Below are 15,059 nucleotides of genomic sequence, written 5' to 3' on the forward strand. Positions count from 1 at the left end.
ATTGGTTGGCGATTTAAGCCTTAAAATGTTTCTAAGATGTTCCAAAAGGTATGGTGTTTAAATAAACAATTATGTAGTTTTCTTTCTTGAGGATCTTGGTTGTTAAATTGATTTCAGAGTTCGCCTAAATATTGAGATGTTCTGTTGCGTAACACGCGATCGAAAAACACATGTCAAAAAAATCTCTGGAGGATTCAGCTGGATTGCCTTGTTAACAACAGTTTTACTCAAATTTTATCTTTACTTGTATTTCTAAATGAAAAAAAATAGAAAATAAAACTGTTCCTTTTAAAGCATTCCGACATTCCAGTTGTAACCAGAAGCCAAAACATTTTACACCAATTTCAAGTCTTTTTTCTTTCCTCAAATTTATGTCTCAAATTGCAGCCCCTAGTTGTTGGCCTGCAGCATGGACAAATAAAATAAAACTATTGTTGAGATTTTACAGAACAGTGTCTTTTATTTCTAAAATGATAATATACAATTAATAATCTAAAAATTATTGTTAATTACCATGCAACATTCTATTTTCTTCTATCATTATTGTTTGGTTATTGGAATTATTAACACTACCACAAGTTTGTGGCAAACTCTTTACACAAGACTCAGCTATTCACCGAAAACACCTCTGGTTCTATTTCATTTCAAGTGCATTTGAGGCTAACTTTCTTTCAGAAGAAGTAAAATGCACTCCGAAAAAAACTTTTGCCGCAAATGTGCTTGAACAAGAATATCCACCTAATGCTTGACCCAATTCATTTACGACAAAGATACAATACAAAACGTAAATTTCATTTGCACTAGCGATTTGTTTATAAATGTGGTTTTTGTACTCATGCTCATCTGAGCAAGTTTCAGTTCTTGTTGCAACACCAACAAATTAACTATCTCCAGCCTCAGTAACCATGAAGGTTGAAGAAATACACTCTAAAAAATATTTTGTTTTCTGTTACAAATATCACCTAAAAAAGTCCACACCTCTGGATCAATGTTTTTTTTAGGTTGATGTTGCTTCAATTTTTTGTTTTTTAATTGTAAAAAATTCTGTCTTCCTAGATTTGTTGAGAAATTTAGGTGAGAGACTCATCTCCTGGGAGGAGGGGGTGGGGGTGGTGGTGCTCCCCTTGATGGGGGAGGAGGGGGTGGATTGGCTTTTACTGTACTTGGGTTTCCTGAAGACTTTGTACCACCTGAAAACAACAGTAACATTTCAGTCAAGTTTGAGATAGATACTATTTGAATTTGTTGATGCCAGACCAATTAATTCTGGATTGGCAATACATATGAACTCAGTTTTCAATTATCTGCCAATTAAAATGTTTCCTTTTCCAGATGCCCAATTTTGTTTAAACATTTTGGGATTATCTTTCTTTATATCTATGGTTACTGTCCCAATGTAACAGCCTTGTCCCTATCTTCTTTGGGGAAAGAAGCTTTCGCCTACATGATGCAGTACTACTGCAAGTGAGATCATAAAAAAAGTCATGCACACAGATCTGCTGTTCCTTTTCTTCAGCAGCCCTTATGTCCATATGGGATATCTTTATAATTCTGTTGGTAGTTAAAAATGAAGCCGTTGTAATCAAGATCACGTTCGCAAGTTTTAACTGCATTTTATCAATACTTACCACTTTTCTTTGGATTTTTACTTGGATATGATTTTGGTGTTTCTACATAAGGCTCAGGAGGGGGAAGATCTGTACTAAAAGAAAATCTTGCTTCAAAATCATCTGGAATAGAACCAAAGCAAATGAACTTTAGTGCATTTATCAATCAATCAATGCTGTGGAACCATGTTTACTGAGGTGCAAAGCGAGGTGGATGACTCTTAGTGTGTACAACACAGAAGAGTCATCCACGAAGAAGTTTATTTCATTCAATATACCCCAAAATTTGATTGGATATTAAACTCATGGTACGCAATTTTGAATCATTGGCTGCTCTGAGGTGAATTGTACTTGCTATTTACCTCTGAGCTAGCCTAGCAGCGCATGTGAAAAGCACTATTCACTTGTGTGGTGAACACTAATAAATATTATAGTTCTCAGTCATGAAGCGCATACCTTGCTCTCCTGTGCCATTCAACCCTACTAATCAGTCAATAAGTACGAAAGATAAAAATTAAGCTATTTAATTACCTTCTGGGTCTGACATTAACTCTGGGGGAGGAGGGGGTAGTGAGTTTCTTGTTGGTCCATTCATCATCATGTTATTTAACCTGCCAGTTGAAGAGGGTGGCGGTGGGGGTGGAAGACCTGACCTCTTGGTTTCAAGTGGAACCCTTGCTGGAGGTGGAGGTGGGGGTCCTTGCCCACCTGAAGGAGGTGGTGGTGGCAATGGGGCTGATCCTCGAGGTGTGGTAGGCCCAGAACTTGGCCTTGATGGAAATTTACTGGGAGGTGGAGGAGGAGGAGCTTGAGATGGTGGTCTTGAAGAGGGTGGAGGAGGTCCTCGGCTTGGAGGTGGGGGTGGTGGCCCCCCTCTTGATGGAGGTGGTGGCGGAGGACCCCCTCTTGGGGGTGGAGGTTGGGGAGCGGCCATACTAGGATTACTCCTTGTGGGAGGTGGTGGAGGGGGAGCACTTGTTCTTGGAGCTGATGATGATGGTGGGGGTGGTGGTGGTGCACCTCCTCTTCCTGGTGGAGGGGGTGGGGGACCTTGTCTCATTCCGGGAGGTTGTCTGGGTGGACCTGCTGGAGGAGGAGTTGGCAATGGTCTTGAACTTGTTCCTGATGGGGGTGGTGGCAATGGCCTGGAGTTTTCAGACACTGATGGCTTATTAAATTGAGGTGGGGGTGGTGGGGCAAACACAGGTGGCTTACTGGGTGGACCTGGAGCACCTGGTAGATTAGGGAGAGGTCTTGCACCACCACTGGGCGTAGGAGGCAGCGGTGGGCTGGAATTGTTTGGGGATGGTGGTTTGAAGCCGGGTGGTCGCATGGCTGGGCCTTTGGCTCCTACACACAACAAAAATATATTTATTGTCAGTAGAAAAAGCAGAAAACAAATTTAATTATCAATCACCAGAGTGGAGGAGAATATATCCTAGTATTATCCAACTACGCTCTGTAGAGTATAAATGTTGTACAAGACAAGTACATATATCATGCAGCATCTGTACTCCAGAGAACTGGTTAGACAGGTTTTCCCAAGTCAAACAACTGATGCATTGGATTGAAGTTACAAAAAAAATGGCAGACAATTTCAATAATTTTTCTGATGACAGTGTCTGAATGGCTGGCAAATATTGCCCCAAGTTTACATGTCGAAGATAACTTGAACAAAGTAATGCAGTGAGATGACAATGAAATTTCATCATTTATTGAAGAAAAGAGAAACAGCAATATGAAAACATGCCAATTCCACTGCACTTTGTGTACTTCTGTCACACACTCCCAATAATAAATATCCGTGGAATTTGCCCACACTGAAATAACAATTTGGCACGTTGGATAATAAATAACTTATTAGACATTTTGGTGTGTCATATTGCTGAGTATTTTTACACAGTATTTGTATTTTGAGGGGCTCATCAAAATATGGCGGAACTTGTAAAAATACTCAGCAATACTACACTAAAAAGCATTTAATAAGATATATTTATCACTGACACTGAGGTGACTAATTTCTATAGTATGTCCCTCCAACAAACACATAAATTTGTTCACTACTCTGAATACAGTTAAACCTGTATTAAATGTTCACCCACCACAAATGCTGGTTCAACAGAATAGGGGTCAACATCAACAAACAAACAAACAAACAAACAAACAAACAGAAAAACAGAACAATAAAGTAGAATTGCTGTGCAAACTGTTAATAAACAATTGGACTTCTAGGTCATTCACTAGCAAATGAAAAGTTGTTACTGAACTGATGCACTGCAACATAGAATCTACTTTAATTTGTCAATAGAATAAGAAAGATGGAGTTTGTTTAGATCAGTAAAGAAATAGAGAAAGATGTTTTTCATCTTGTCACCAGTGTGAGACAAAGAGAAAATTCTGAATCCCTAGGTTTGATACCTCGTGGGGAATCAGAATTTTTTCCTTGTTCCACCCTTGTGACAAGATGAAAAATATTTTTCTCCATGGAATCTACTTGTTAAATTGAATGAGGTGGAAACTAAGTTGGTAGGTTTCCTTCAATGTATGGTGCATGCCTATCAACACATCTGGCTTTATCAAGTTTAAGAATACTTTGTAATGTCCAAAGCTGTCAATTAGAGCTGGCAGGGTGAGGTAAAGTCTGTTTAATACGAGCCAAGTGGCCCATCAGACCAGTGCTTAACTCCAGTTTCCATACCATGAAGTGACTAAGAGAATTTCTACTCCCCCCTGGATAGGATGCTAGTCCATCACAGGGTTAGCCCCCAAGATCAAATTTGCCAGTACCCATTTAAACACCTGGATAAAGAGAGGCACTGTGAGAGTAAATTTTCTTGCCTAAGAACCCAACACGATGTCCCCAGCCAAGGCTCAAACCCAGACCACTCAATCTGGAGCCAAGGGCATTAAACATAAGGCCAGTGCACCTCCCAATAAAAGCTGGTGTCCAGCTAAAACTTTCAATCACAAAGAATGTCTAATATGATACCTCCTGTTCCGGGTCTGCCTCTATCTGCAGCTGATCTCAATTTCGGCATTCCTCCAGCAAAAAGACCACCTAGTCCCATAGGAGATGCACCCATGCCACCTCCACCTCCACCGCCACTGTTGCCTCCCCTACCTCCACCGCCACTACTTGGACTTGGTTTATCTTGAAGAAAAGTTCATCAAGTAAAGGTCAGTGTGCCATGTTTTTTTTTTATGCAGTGCATCCACAGGTTTGAATAACAAAAAAAAAAAAGGCAGTTGCTGATGATTGGAACTATTTTAACTCCAAATAACACTTTAACTCCCAAGATCTGCTTGTTAATTCTCCCCTCAAGCTGCTATAGAATTTTTTGTAAAGTAGTTATGAGAATTTGGTGTTAAATCAAAAAAGCAACTTCTACATGGTAATTTGGATATATCAACAAAGTTGAAATGGTAAATTGGCCACCGTAATAATTACAAAAGCTGACGTTTCGAGCGTTAGCCCTTCGTCGGAGCGAATGACGAAGGGCTAACGCTCGAAACGTCAGCTTTTGTAATCATTACCGTGGCCAATTTACCATTTCAACTTTGTTGATATATCCAAATTATTTCGTTACTCCCACCGACGCAGCCCCAAACAGTTTCTTTCGAAACTATCAGCCTTTCTACATGGTAAGTTTGAGTATTCTCTCCTGTTTGCTTAAGTATCTATGGATGCTATGGGAAGAAGTTACATGCTAATCACTACTGGGAGTAAAAAGGGTTAAGACATTAACAATTACATATTTTTCCTCATAATTTATGGCGCAAATACAGAAGAACCCTGCTAACACAAACTCCCAAGAAAAACAAAAAATGGTTTGAATTGGCAGGGGTTCAAGTAGCTGATGATAAATGACTAAAAATGGGGTCAAGGGAAATCAGATGTTGTTCAAGTTACCAGGGGGTTTGAGTAAACAGAGTCCAACTTAGTGGGGTTCTACTGTTTCACAATATAATCAAAAATAATTTTCACCATTATTTCTACCCAGTTTTTAAGCAATAAATGCTTTGTGCATCTGGAAAAATAAATCTCTGTTACTTAGGGTCACAATCAGTCAAATAAAGCTGTTTTTGACTTTGGTGAACAAATGAAAGTTAAATTGTTTTTTGTTTCTGTCTTTGTTTGATTTGAATACTTTTGCTTTCTAAGTGCTCTTCTGCATGGCTTAAATTAGATCATAACTGGAACCTCTCATTTCTAAGTCCAACTAGGAAACCATTTGATTTGAATAGTTTCGCTTTCTAAGTGTTCTTCTGCATGGCTAAAAATCAGATCATAACTGGAACCTCTCAGAAAAACAGTAGGGACCCAAATAAATAAACAATAAATACAGATGTGCATGTGTACTCTACGAACAATTTCCATAGTATAGGTTATGGATCTTTGGTTTTTGCTATTTGATTTATTGCCTGAGCACTTTGTAACTCAAGTCATTGTTCAACTTTAAGCCACTTTATGATATTAGTGCAACAGAATTTACAAAATATGCTGCAGTATTACATTGTAAAACAATGGCAAAATTATGAGCAGAAAATGGAGCAACAAAATGGCACTCTGTATGATCCCAACTTTTTTTTTATTTTTTTATCCAGTTTTGGGCTTGACTTTAAAAGCAACAAACTATTAAGCTCATCATGTTTTGTTTGTTATTCAAGAAAAGCACATCAATGGTTTCACTTGTGTTGTTTTTGTCTTTCACCCAGGCCATATATTTGATCAATACTGTGGATCTAAAAAACTGGAAGCAAAAATGCTTGAAATGCTTGAAAATGAAATAACACTGGTCAGGAATACTAAATACCTTATTCAATGGTTTAACATATCATAAGAGCAGAAATTTCCATAAACCATCAAATAAGGCATATGTACGGACCTAAAACTCAATTCGTAAGAAGTATCTCTTATAAACTGTTAAATGCAACCTTTTTTTTTTTTTTTTTTCAAGAACTCACATTAAAAAATTCCTTAGATTTGTTTTAGCAACTTACTTGATACAGTAGGGGCACTACGATCATTTGTGACTGTCTTCTTCAGCTTAGCACCTTGATGTATCTGGCTGAGCAGGGCCCCCCTGTTCTGAGACTTTCCAGAAGATTTAGGGGGTGGAGCAGAAGCTCTGGGTGCAGGGGGAGGTGGTGGTCCAGGAGGGGGAGGAGGGGGTGGAGGCATTTTTCCCTTGATTCACTTTACTCCCCCAGTTACAAAGTTCTTTAATATCTGCAAGGAAAAAGAATATTAAATATTTTTGTTGTGTCTGATTGGTTGATAAAGTGGCACTAATTTTCTGGACCAATCGAAGAACACAGTAAAACAAAATCAAAGCAATCCTGGTATAAAAATTCCAATACTGAAAAAAGACATTACTATTGTGTAGAAAATATGTATAAACTTCTTAAAATTACCAGAACATTCGGCTTAAATAAAAACTCCAAAAACTTCTTAAAATACTAAACTCAGGGATAACAAATTTGCATGAACAAAAACTAAAAAAACAATGACCAAAAACTAACTCCATAGAAAAACAAAACAACAAAGATATGCACGAAATGTCCACGTCAGTTTCCAATGTCAAGGTTGAAGCTGATTGGTTAAGGCCTGGTTCAAACGTTGAATTTCACATGTGCCGAACTTAATGCGAGAGTTAAATGCATGTAAAGTGCGATGTTTGAATCAATTAAATTCAACTGTTTTAAATCAAAAGCAACTTTCACTGTATCTGTTGACTCAAATGTCACATCTCACATGTGCCGAACTTAATGCATGAATTATAGGAAATTATTATGATTCATTTATTACCCACAAACAGCCAGGAATTCTGTTAATGCCATGTGCAAAAAAGCCAAAACAGCACAAAAAAAATGGTGGGAGACGAATGCGTAGTTCTTGCTTTGCAAAGACAATATAGTTGTTTGAGGTGCGATAATTACTTTTGTACGAGGTGTTCGGTTTTTGAAAAGGAAGAGGGCACTCCTGGGTGGAAAGTAGGAAAATCTGTGGCATATTGCAATTCTTGTTTCAATGAAATGATGGAATGTGAATCAAGTCAGAGTATCATGACAAAAAGCCAAGATGATGAAGCAAAAACAAACAGCAAAACAAAAGCATCAGTTTCATAATTAAGCAAACACTCAATAGATGTCTTTGTCACGGTCTAGCAAATATGCGGTGCACCCGGAAACATTGACAGCGAACAGAGTTAAATTCGACAGAGTTAAATTTGACGTTTGAATCAAATGCTGTATTTAAATAACTATTTTAGTCAACTAAAATAGGAGTTAAGTTCAGTACATGTGAAATTTGACATTTGAACTGGGCCCAACTTGTTAAATCATGCTGCCTCACATTGAAATAAAAATAATACAAAGAGAGGAGAGAGGAAGAGGAAAATTGAAGTTTGAAATTTAAAAAACAAAAAAGATATTCCACAACTGGATTACTTACAACACACAAATGAAAACTGAGTGTTATATTTACAAGAGGCCTCAGGCACTAACGTTGACAAACAGTGGTTTTAGCATAATATAAAATAAGACAATGCTCTGCTCAACAACAGAGATGTTAACTACAGGTCCCTCATTTCTAAGTCCAACTAGGAAACCATTTGATGAAACTTCCCCCCACAAGCTCATTCAAAGGCATTACTTTGTTAACAACATATATTGTCAATAACATGAAACACCCAGTCTGTTTCCCTTTTCAGGCATAGCTATGTTTATTATCACCAATACTTCTAATTTTTATTCAATTATATAAAAATGAGCCAAATCTAGTATTTTAATCTCAAAGATCTCTTATAAACTTTTAGCTGATCAGATACGCTAAATGCAATTTGCAATACACCATTATTGATAATTAACTCTAGTTGAAACAAAACATTACTTAATCTTAAGCATCTTTTAGTTGCTAGACGTAAATAATTATTATTGCAAAAATTGTTTTATTATAAGGCAAAATGCAACTTAAAAGTATAAATTCTCGTTAATATTTCACTATTTTTGGCACGATACCAATTTATAACTGAAGCCACACGAAGGTTAAGGGCTAGGGATAGTGGAAAAAATTCGCACTTTTGGATTCTTAGAAAGGACACACGCTAAAGCCTGTTGTTTAAGCTCTTAAAAACGCAAAGAAACGACAGGTTATCAGATTTGTCTCCATATCCTACGCACTTTTACACGTAACTTAGGCGACATTAAGATATCTCGGGACTGATACTTGCATACATGTAGAAAGAATTTTTCATCATGAATCAAATCCTCTTTGTTTAACAAGATTGCCGGACATCAAAAGGCGCAAAGCATTGACTTTCGCCACTGATAATTGCAATCTGATGGAATATCACGATGAAACTTAACAGAAAAATTGTGATGGACATATTTTCGATACAAATATTGCTCGACTCGCATTATTACTTCCGCTAAGGGTTTCGATCTCGCGCAAAACATTCTGTTAGGTGGTACTCAAACATTCGATACTCTCTCTCTTCGACGCATTCGGATAAAGGAAACGAAATATAGCACTAAAAATTTACTCACATGAAATTAAACAAATGACACGTTCCAATTGACGCTGGACAAACACTCCGAAAGTTAGCCAAATTTGAAATCAACTATTTCCTCGATGAGGAATGTCAGAATTAATCGACGTTAAAAAAATGTTCAATTCCTGGTGTGCTACTTAAAGGCTACGACGCTTCTGTGCATATAATTCTCAAATGAGTAAACTGCTCGTAACAATAGAACCTATCAGTAGCAAAAATCGTAGAACTACAAGTTGCAAGTGCGGGAATTCGAAGTCAACTGGTTGCATACAAAGATTAAAACTACATAATTACATGTAGCCATTTGATCGTGTTCTAATTGAAGGAAACATTCATCAGAGTTCATTCACGAAGAAGCGAGCCTCATCGTTTCAGGATTCAGTACTATACTGAAAATCTAATAACTTAAAGTGATAGCATTTATCTCCATGATTGTGTAAGTTCTTGCAAAGGGATGCCTTCGGAAACGTGCAAGTCCATGCATGGTTTCGCGCCTCCGAAAAATCAAGCTACCGCGGAAGTCTTACCTTAAAAGTCAATGTATGTGGTCTAAAATGTCCATTATTTCCCAAAATATTCTTAAACTGCTTCTCGGAAATCCACGATCTTAAAAAGTTCCAAAAAATATAATCGGTTGCCGGTTTACCAAAATGGCCGTAGAAATAGTAAGGCTCATGTCTCATGTCGTCACCACCCCCTGTTCATGACGTATTTCCTCATATCCAGTCCTACGCGCGCAATAACTTTTCCACATATGATTTGCATTTGTCGACAACGGAAGTCTTGATTTTTATTACCACAAAAGTACGAGATACAACGTTAGCTGTTTTATCTTCATGAAAATTTGTTTAAAATGGTTAAATGTAAATGAAATTCCGTAAGACAGTGCGTTGGCCAAATTTCATATGGGAGGGCTTGAATTTAAGCACGGACTTGACGCGCGCTAGCTATTATCTATCTGTGACCAAGCTAACATCACAACAGAAAGTGTTTTTTTCTTCTTCCGCTTTCGGTCTGAGATATTTTGAGACGATTATTTCAGAGGCTACCCGGAAAATTGTTCGTTTTCCTGAATTTTTGGTAACCGCAGTGGGGAAAAAAATTGATATATCCTGTCAGCGGTCCCACATTCTGTTTGGATAAAGAGAAACCCAAACAATAAATCTACCTTTCAGTAATATTTAGGGGCTGATTCAAAATAAGTGAGAACTAGGTGGTTAATTCTGCCCTGGCTACTGCGCAATTAAACATTTTTTAGCAAAGAACTTGTTGATGTTTTGCAATAAACATGGATTAAGATCACCACAAGATGGCTTGTACAAAAAGCGAATTTTCAACTCCACAAATTCTAACAATTCTCAATGTTTTTGGTAAGAGCGTGTGCTAAATTTCCATGACAGGGTAGGGTAGGGTAGTGGCGGAGGGAGGGGTAGGGTAGGGTAGTGGCGGAGGGAGGGGTAGGGTAGGGTAGTGGCGGAGGGAGGGGTAGGGTAGGTATTGGCAGGGGGAGGGAGAGGAATAGTAGTACTTGTAGAAAAACTAAGGCTGGTGTGAGCCATCTCTTTTAATGCTCTGCGCTACTTATTTCGCACATAACTTTATTTTGACCGAAGAAATAAAGGGGGTAGGTTTATAAATAAAATTGTGGTGCTACGTCGGTGAGAGTAACAAGGTGATTGGGGTTTTATCAACTGAATCGATAATGTAAACTGGACACCGCAAGGAGTTTTAAAAGCTCGCGTTTCGAGCATTAGCCCTTCGTCATTCGCTCTGACGGTTAGCTCAATTGGTTAGAGCTCCGGGTTGTGTTGTGCGGGAGATCGAGGGTTCAAGCCCCGGCCGGGACCAATACTCGTGGTCTTAAAATAACTGAGGAGAATTTGCTACCTTTCTATAATATCAAGAAATGGATAGAGGTGCTAGTCTTCTCGGATAAGGACGAATAAACCGTGGGCCCTGTCTCTTGTAGGTTTAGGGGTAGGAGACGTTAATTTCCCACGCACGAGATTACAGTGTGGTGGATGTCCTTCCCTGGGAGTGGGATGGGTGGGGAAGATAGCAGGTCCAGCAAATTGCTGCCATAAACCCAACCTACTCAAACAAATAAAGATGAAAGAAAGAAAGAATTATCAACTCAGTTGATAAAACCTCAATTATTTTACCTGTATTTTGGCCGGTTTACTTCGATTTCCCCGAATCATTTCCTTGAAATTCCCTTGAGAAAAAAGATGAGAAAATTGGAATTCAGCTGACATTCGTAGTCATACTGAAAATGTCTTTTTCACTTGGCCATCTGTCAGTATGCGAACTGAAAATCCAAGAAACAAATTTTTTTTTTTTTCAATTTCATATATAATACGTTGCTTCTGCGATGTCCCTGCGACAAAATAATAATAATAATAATAATAAAAGATTTAAACCGTGCCCGTATCCTACTGTTCAAAGGCGCCTACAAAAACTTTAACATTAACACTTAGACAGCTAATATTAATTATAAAAGGCTGTTCTAAAAAGAAGAGTTTTTAATCTACTTTTAAAAACAGACACAGACTGAGCATTTCTAATTTCACATGGCAAAGCATTCCATAATGATGGTGCTGCTACAGAGAAAGATCTCGCGCCATATGTTTTCAAGTTATAGGATGGAGAAACCAGAATACCTCATAAAACAGACCTTATAAAACAGAGCGCATTCTAGCTCAACCATACGCAACAGCCAATGAAAAGAAGAGAAAACTCAATAGAGTTGAATAGAACTCACCCTTAAAACAAGAGAACTGTCTCGGGAGCAGAAAACCTGAGTTATCAGGTCGCTGATGGATTTAGTTTTGAACCCGATTAGAGTGGTTTGCACAAGTTTTCTGGACTCAAAGAGCGAAGTATAATAAAACACGTAAAAAAAATTTCTATTAAATGAACCAAGGAAAATGCGTCATTGGGTCTAGCTCCCAGACCTTATAAACCATTAGGAGACGCTGTCAAATGTGCCTCGCATGCAGGCACATGAAAAGTTATATGCATGCGCCATTTCACGTACCTCAGTGTGCGCAAACTCTGGTTTGGCATGAAAACATATCATGCATGATGCATTATGAAGTGAGTGAAGTTCCAGGAAATAAGTGCAATCCCATACAGTATTAAAATTTTTCGTTAGTTAATCTCTGCGGATTGCTTCTCATCCGCTTAACCCTTTAACCGGCAATCGTACATATTTGTACGAAGAGTGACCACTAAAGGTCAGGGCTCTCTTGTTTTCATGAAAATGGTCCCTGTGGCCCCAAATATGGAAGCTTTCCCAGAGGACCTTTCAGTCGTTGTTTTGAGCAAAATTCTTCTCGAATTTGGCTAGTTTTTCGATTGTAAAAAGCGATTTATTCTTCGTTTCGCATTCGCTAGCATTTAAAAATGGCGGCGAGGTATTTATCTCCCGAGGAAGTGTTTAGAAGAGTCCTGAATGACGATTCTGACAGGGATTATTCTGATGAAAGCGAAGCAGAACTTTCGGAAGAAGATGACAACAATGGCAGATCAGAACACGAGGAAAGTGAAGAAGACGAAAGCGACGAATTGCTTCCTGACGAAGCAAATAGCGAAGAATCTGGTAAGTTTCTTTATCAAATAACGAGTATTAGATTTCATTTCTGTTGTCTACGTGTTTTTACAAGCCTTTGCTAACAGAGAAATCTTAAGTGAAAGATTACCGATTGTGGGTGAGTTTGTTCTGCCCAAAAAGCACATGTTTTAGTAAACTATCATTGTCCAAGTAATAAGGCTGACATGTTTGTTTACATTACAAGTACAGTTCTTTTTATGCTACTTCTGAAGTGGACTGAAAACATGCTCCTGAATATTTCGAGTTCAAAACAAAGCAATTTTCAGTTACATTGGCTCAAGAAAATATTCCATTTTTTTTTCATTTTGTTAGACATTTGTGGTAACCATGACAGAAGTCCTATTCGACCAGAAAGACAAGCTGGAAGGGGAAGAGGAAGGGGTAGAGGAAGAGGAGCAAGAAGGGGAGCAAGATCCGGTCCAGCAAGACGACGTCAAGACCCCGCTGAGCCAAACATTGACTGGTCTGACCAGTATAGTCCAGTGCAGATCCCTGACTTTGGAGAACCACATCCAGGTCCAACAAGAAGATTTCCGAATGTGAACACTGCTCACGAACGAGACTTCTTTGATCTGCTATTCACTAATGATATATGGGAAATCTTGGTTCAAGAGACCAATAGGTACTACGATCAGCAGAAGGCAACTGACCCTGGCAAGCATAAAAGACCCTGGGCTCCTGTCACGAGAGATGAAATGGAGGCCTTCATTGGTATTATTATTCTGATGGGAATAGTCAAGTTGCCCCGTTTCGAAATGTATTGGAGCCAGGATAAACTAATCCACCAGGAAAGCATTGCCAACATCATGTCTCAAACAAGATTCCTTCAAATATGGAGATACTTTCATTTAGCTGACAATGCAGTAGCCATCCCTAGGGGTACTGATGGTTTTGACAAAATCTACCGGGTGAGAAATTTCCTTAACATTATACTTATAAATATTCGAGACGAGTATAGACTAGGCATGAATATTGCTATTGACGAGACAATGGTACCCCACAAGGGAAAGTTGGCTTTCAAGCAGTACATAAAAAATAAGCCAACTAAGTGGGGCATGAAGTTGTGGGTCCTGAGCGAGGCAACTACAGGCTATGTTTATAGATTTCAAGTATATCTGGGGAAAGAACATGGCCAGCAACCCGAAAAACACTTAGCTAGAAGAGTGGTACGAGATCTGACAGTAACAGAAACAGGGAAAAATCACCATCTCTATATGGATAATTTTTACACTGACCCACACTTTTTCCTTGAGCTTTTTGACAAGAAGATACTTGCATGTGGAACTGTACGTCAAAACAGGAAACAGTTTCCCAAGGATTTGATTATCACTACTCGAACGCAAAAACAAATGGATCGTGGAGACTATTTGTGGAGAGCTCATATGAGATTAGTAGCAACAGCCTGGAATGACCGAAGGGTTGTTTACCATTTATCTACCATTCATCCTCCAGATCTTGATGGTCAGCCTGCTACTATCAAAAGGAAATCAGCTCGTGGTGGTAATGTTGACATCAATTGTCCTCCAGCTCAGCTTGACTATCAAAAATATATGGGCGGAGTAGATCTTATAGATCAGCTTATAAAGACATTTAGTGTCATTAGAAAGTCACGAAAAGCCTGGAAGAAGTTGTTTGGCTATGGCCTAGAAGTGTGTCTCCTGGACTCCTTCATTATTATGAAGAAATTGAAGCCCAGCAACACTGAATTTTTAACTTATCGCAAAGAAGTGGCACGACAGCTTATTGCTGGAAGATCATTTCGTGGTAAGGCTGGTCGCCCACCTACTCAGCCACAAGCTGAAGTTGATGCCAGGAGACTGGATGGATCCTACCATGAAATTGCAGTAACTGATGCAAGGAGGGATTGTGTTGTTTGTGCCAAGAGAGCCCAAGTGAGAAATCTCGACAGGAATTATCGATATAAATCTGCCACTGTTTGCACTACCTGTGATGGGAAGGCCTTGTGCCTAAACAAAGACAGAAATTGCTGGGAGAAGTGGCATAGACAAGTTCAATATTGGCAGTAACAGTAACTTCAATTCTGGCAGGAACACTGCACTGAACTGTGCAATTCTGGATAGTTCTTTTGCAAATAATATTCAAAACATTTTTTTGTGAATTGTTCACTGATAGGATTTGTACCGGAAGTACAAAAAATGCAATATCTCAGGCTAGGATAGGAATATTTTAGTTCTGTTTGAAGTGTTTTATTCCCTGATAAATGGTTGTTGAACCCAAGTACATTGTGTGATTTAGGTAACAATACTGTACCACAGGCCCCTTGAA

The 15,059-nt window shown here is 38.6% G+C and overlaps 2 protein-coding genes across 3 annotated transcripts; one reads left to right on the forward strand and one right to left on the reverse strand.

The window, feature by feature from the left end:
* Positions 1-431: 431 nt before the first annotated feature.
* Positions 432-12,350, reverse strand: LOC111323518 (uncharacterized). Of its 2 annotated transcripts, XM_022926895.2 has the most exons (7): positions 12,198-12,350; positions 11,323-11,375; positions 6,609-6,837; positions 4,597-4,758; positions 2,139-2,957; positions 1,629-1,730; positions 432-1,190 (listed from the first exon to the last, which is right to left on the reverse strand). In XM_022926895.2, the coding sequence occupies exons 3-7, from the start codon at positions 6,787-6,789 to the stop codon at positions 1,084-1,086; spliced, it is 1,371 nt and encodes a 456-aa protein (XP_022782630.2). In that variant the 5' UTR covers positions 6,790-6,837; positions 11,323-11,375; positions 12,198-12,350; the 3' UTR covers positions 432-1,083. The 2 variants fall into 2 exon arrangements, with proteins under 2 accessions (XP_022782630.2, XP_022782629.2); XM_022926894.2 differs by lacking the exons at positions 11,323-11,375; positions 12,198-12,350 and adding an exon at positions 9,688-9,846.
* A 114-nt stretch (positions 12,351-12,464) lies between these two features.
* On the forward strand, positions 12,465-15,011 carry LOC111325992 (piggyBac transposable element-derived protein 4). The gene is made up of 2 exons (XM_022929908.2): positions 12,465-12,761; positions 13,086-15,011. Exons 1-2 carry the CDS (start codon positions 12,566-12,568, stop codon positions 14,798-14,800), a joined length of 1,911 nt encoding a protein of 636 aa, XP_022785643.2. The 5' UTR covers positions 12,465-12,565; the 3' UTR covers positions 14,801-15,011.
* Positions 15,012-15,059: the final 48 nt, after the last annotated feature.

Source organism: Stylophora pistillata, chromosome 12, assembly GCF_964205215.1.
Source record: "Stylophora pistillata chromosome 12, jaStyPist1.2, whole genome shotgun sequence".
Lineage (NCBI taxonomy): Eukaryota > Metazoa > Cnidaria > Anthozoa > Scleractinia > Pocilloporidae > Stylophora > Stylophora pistillata.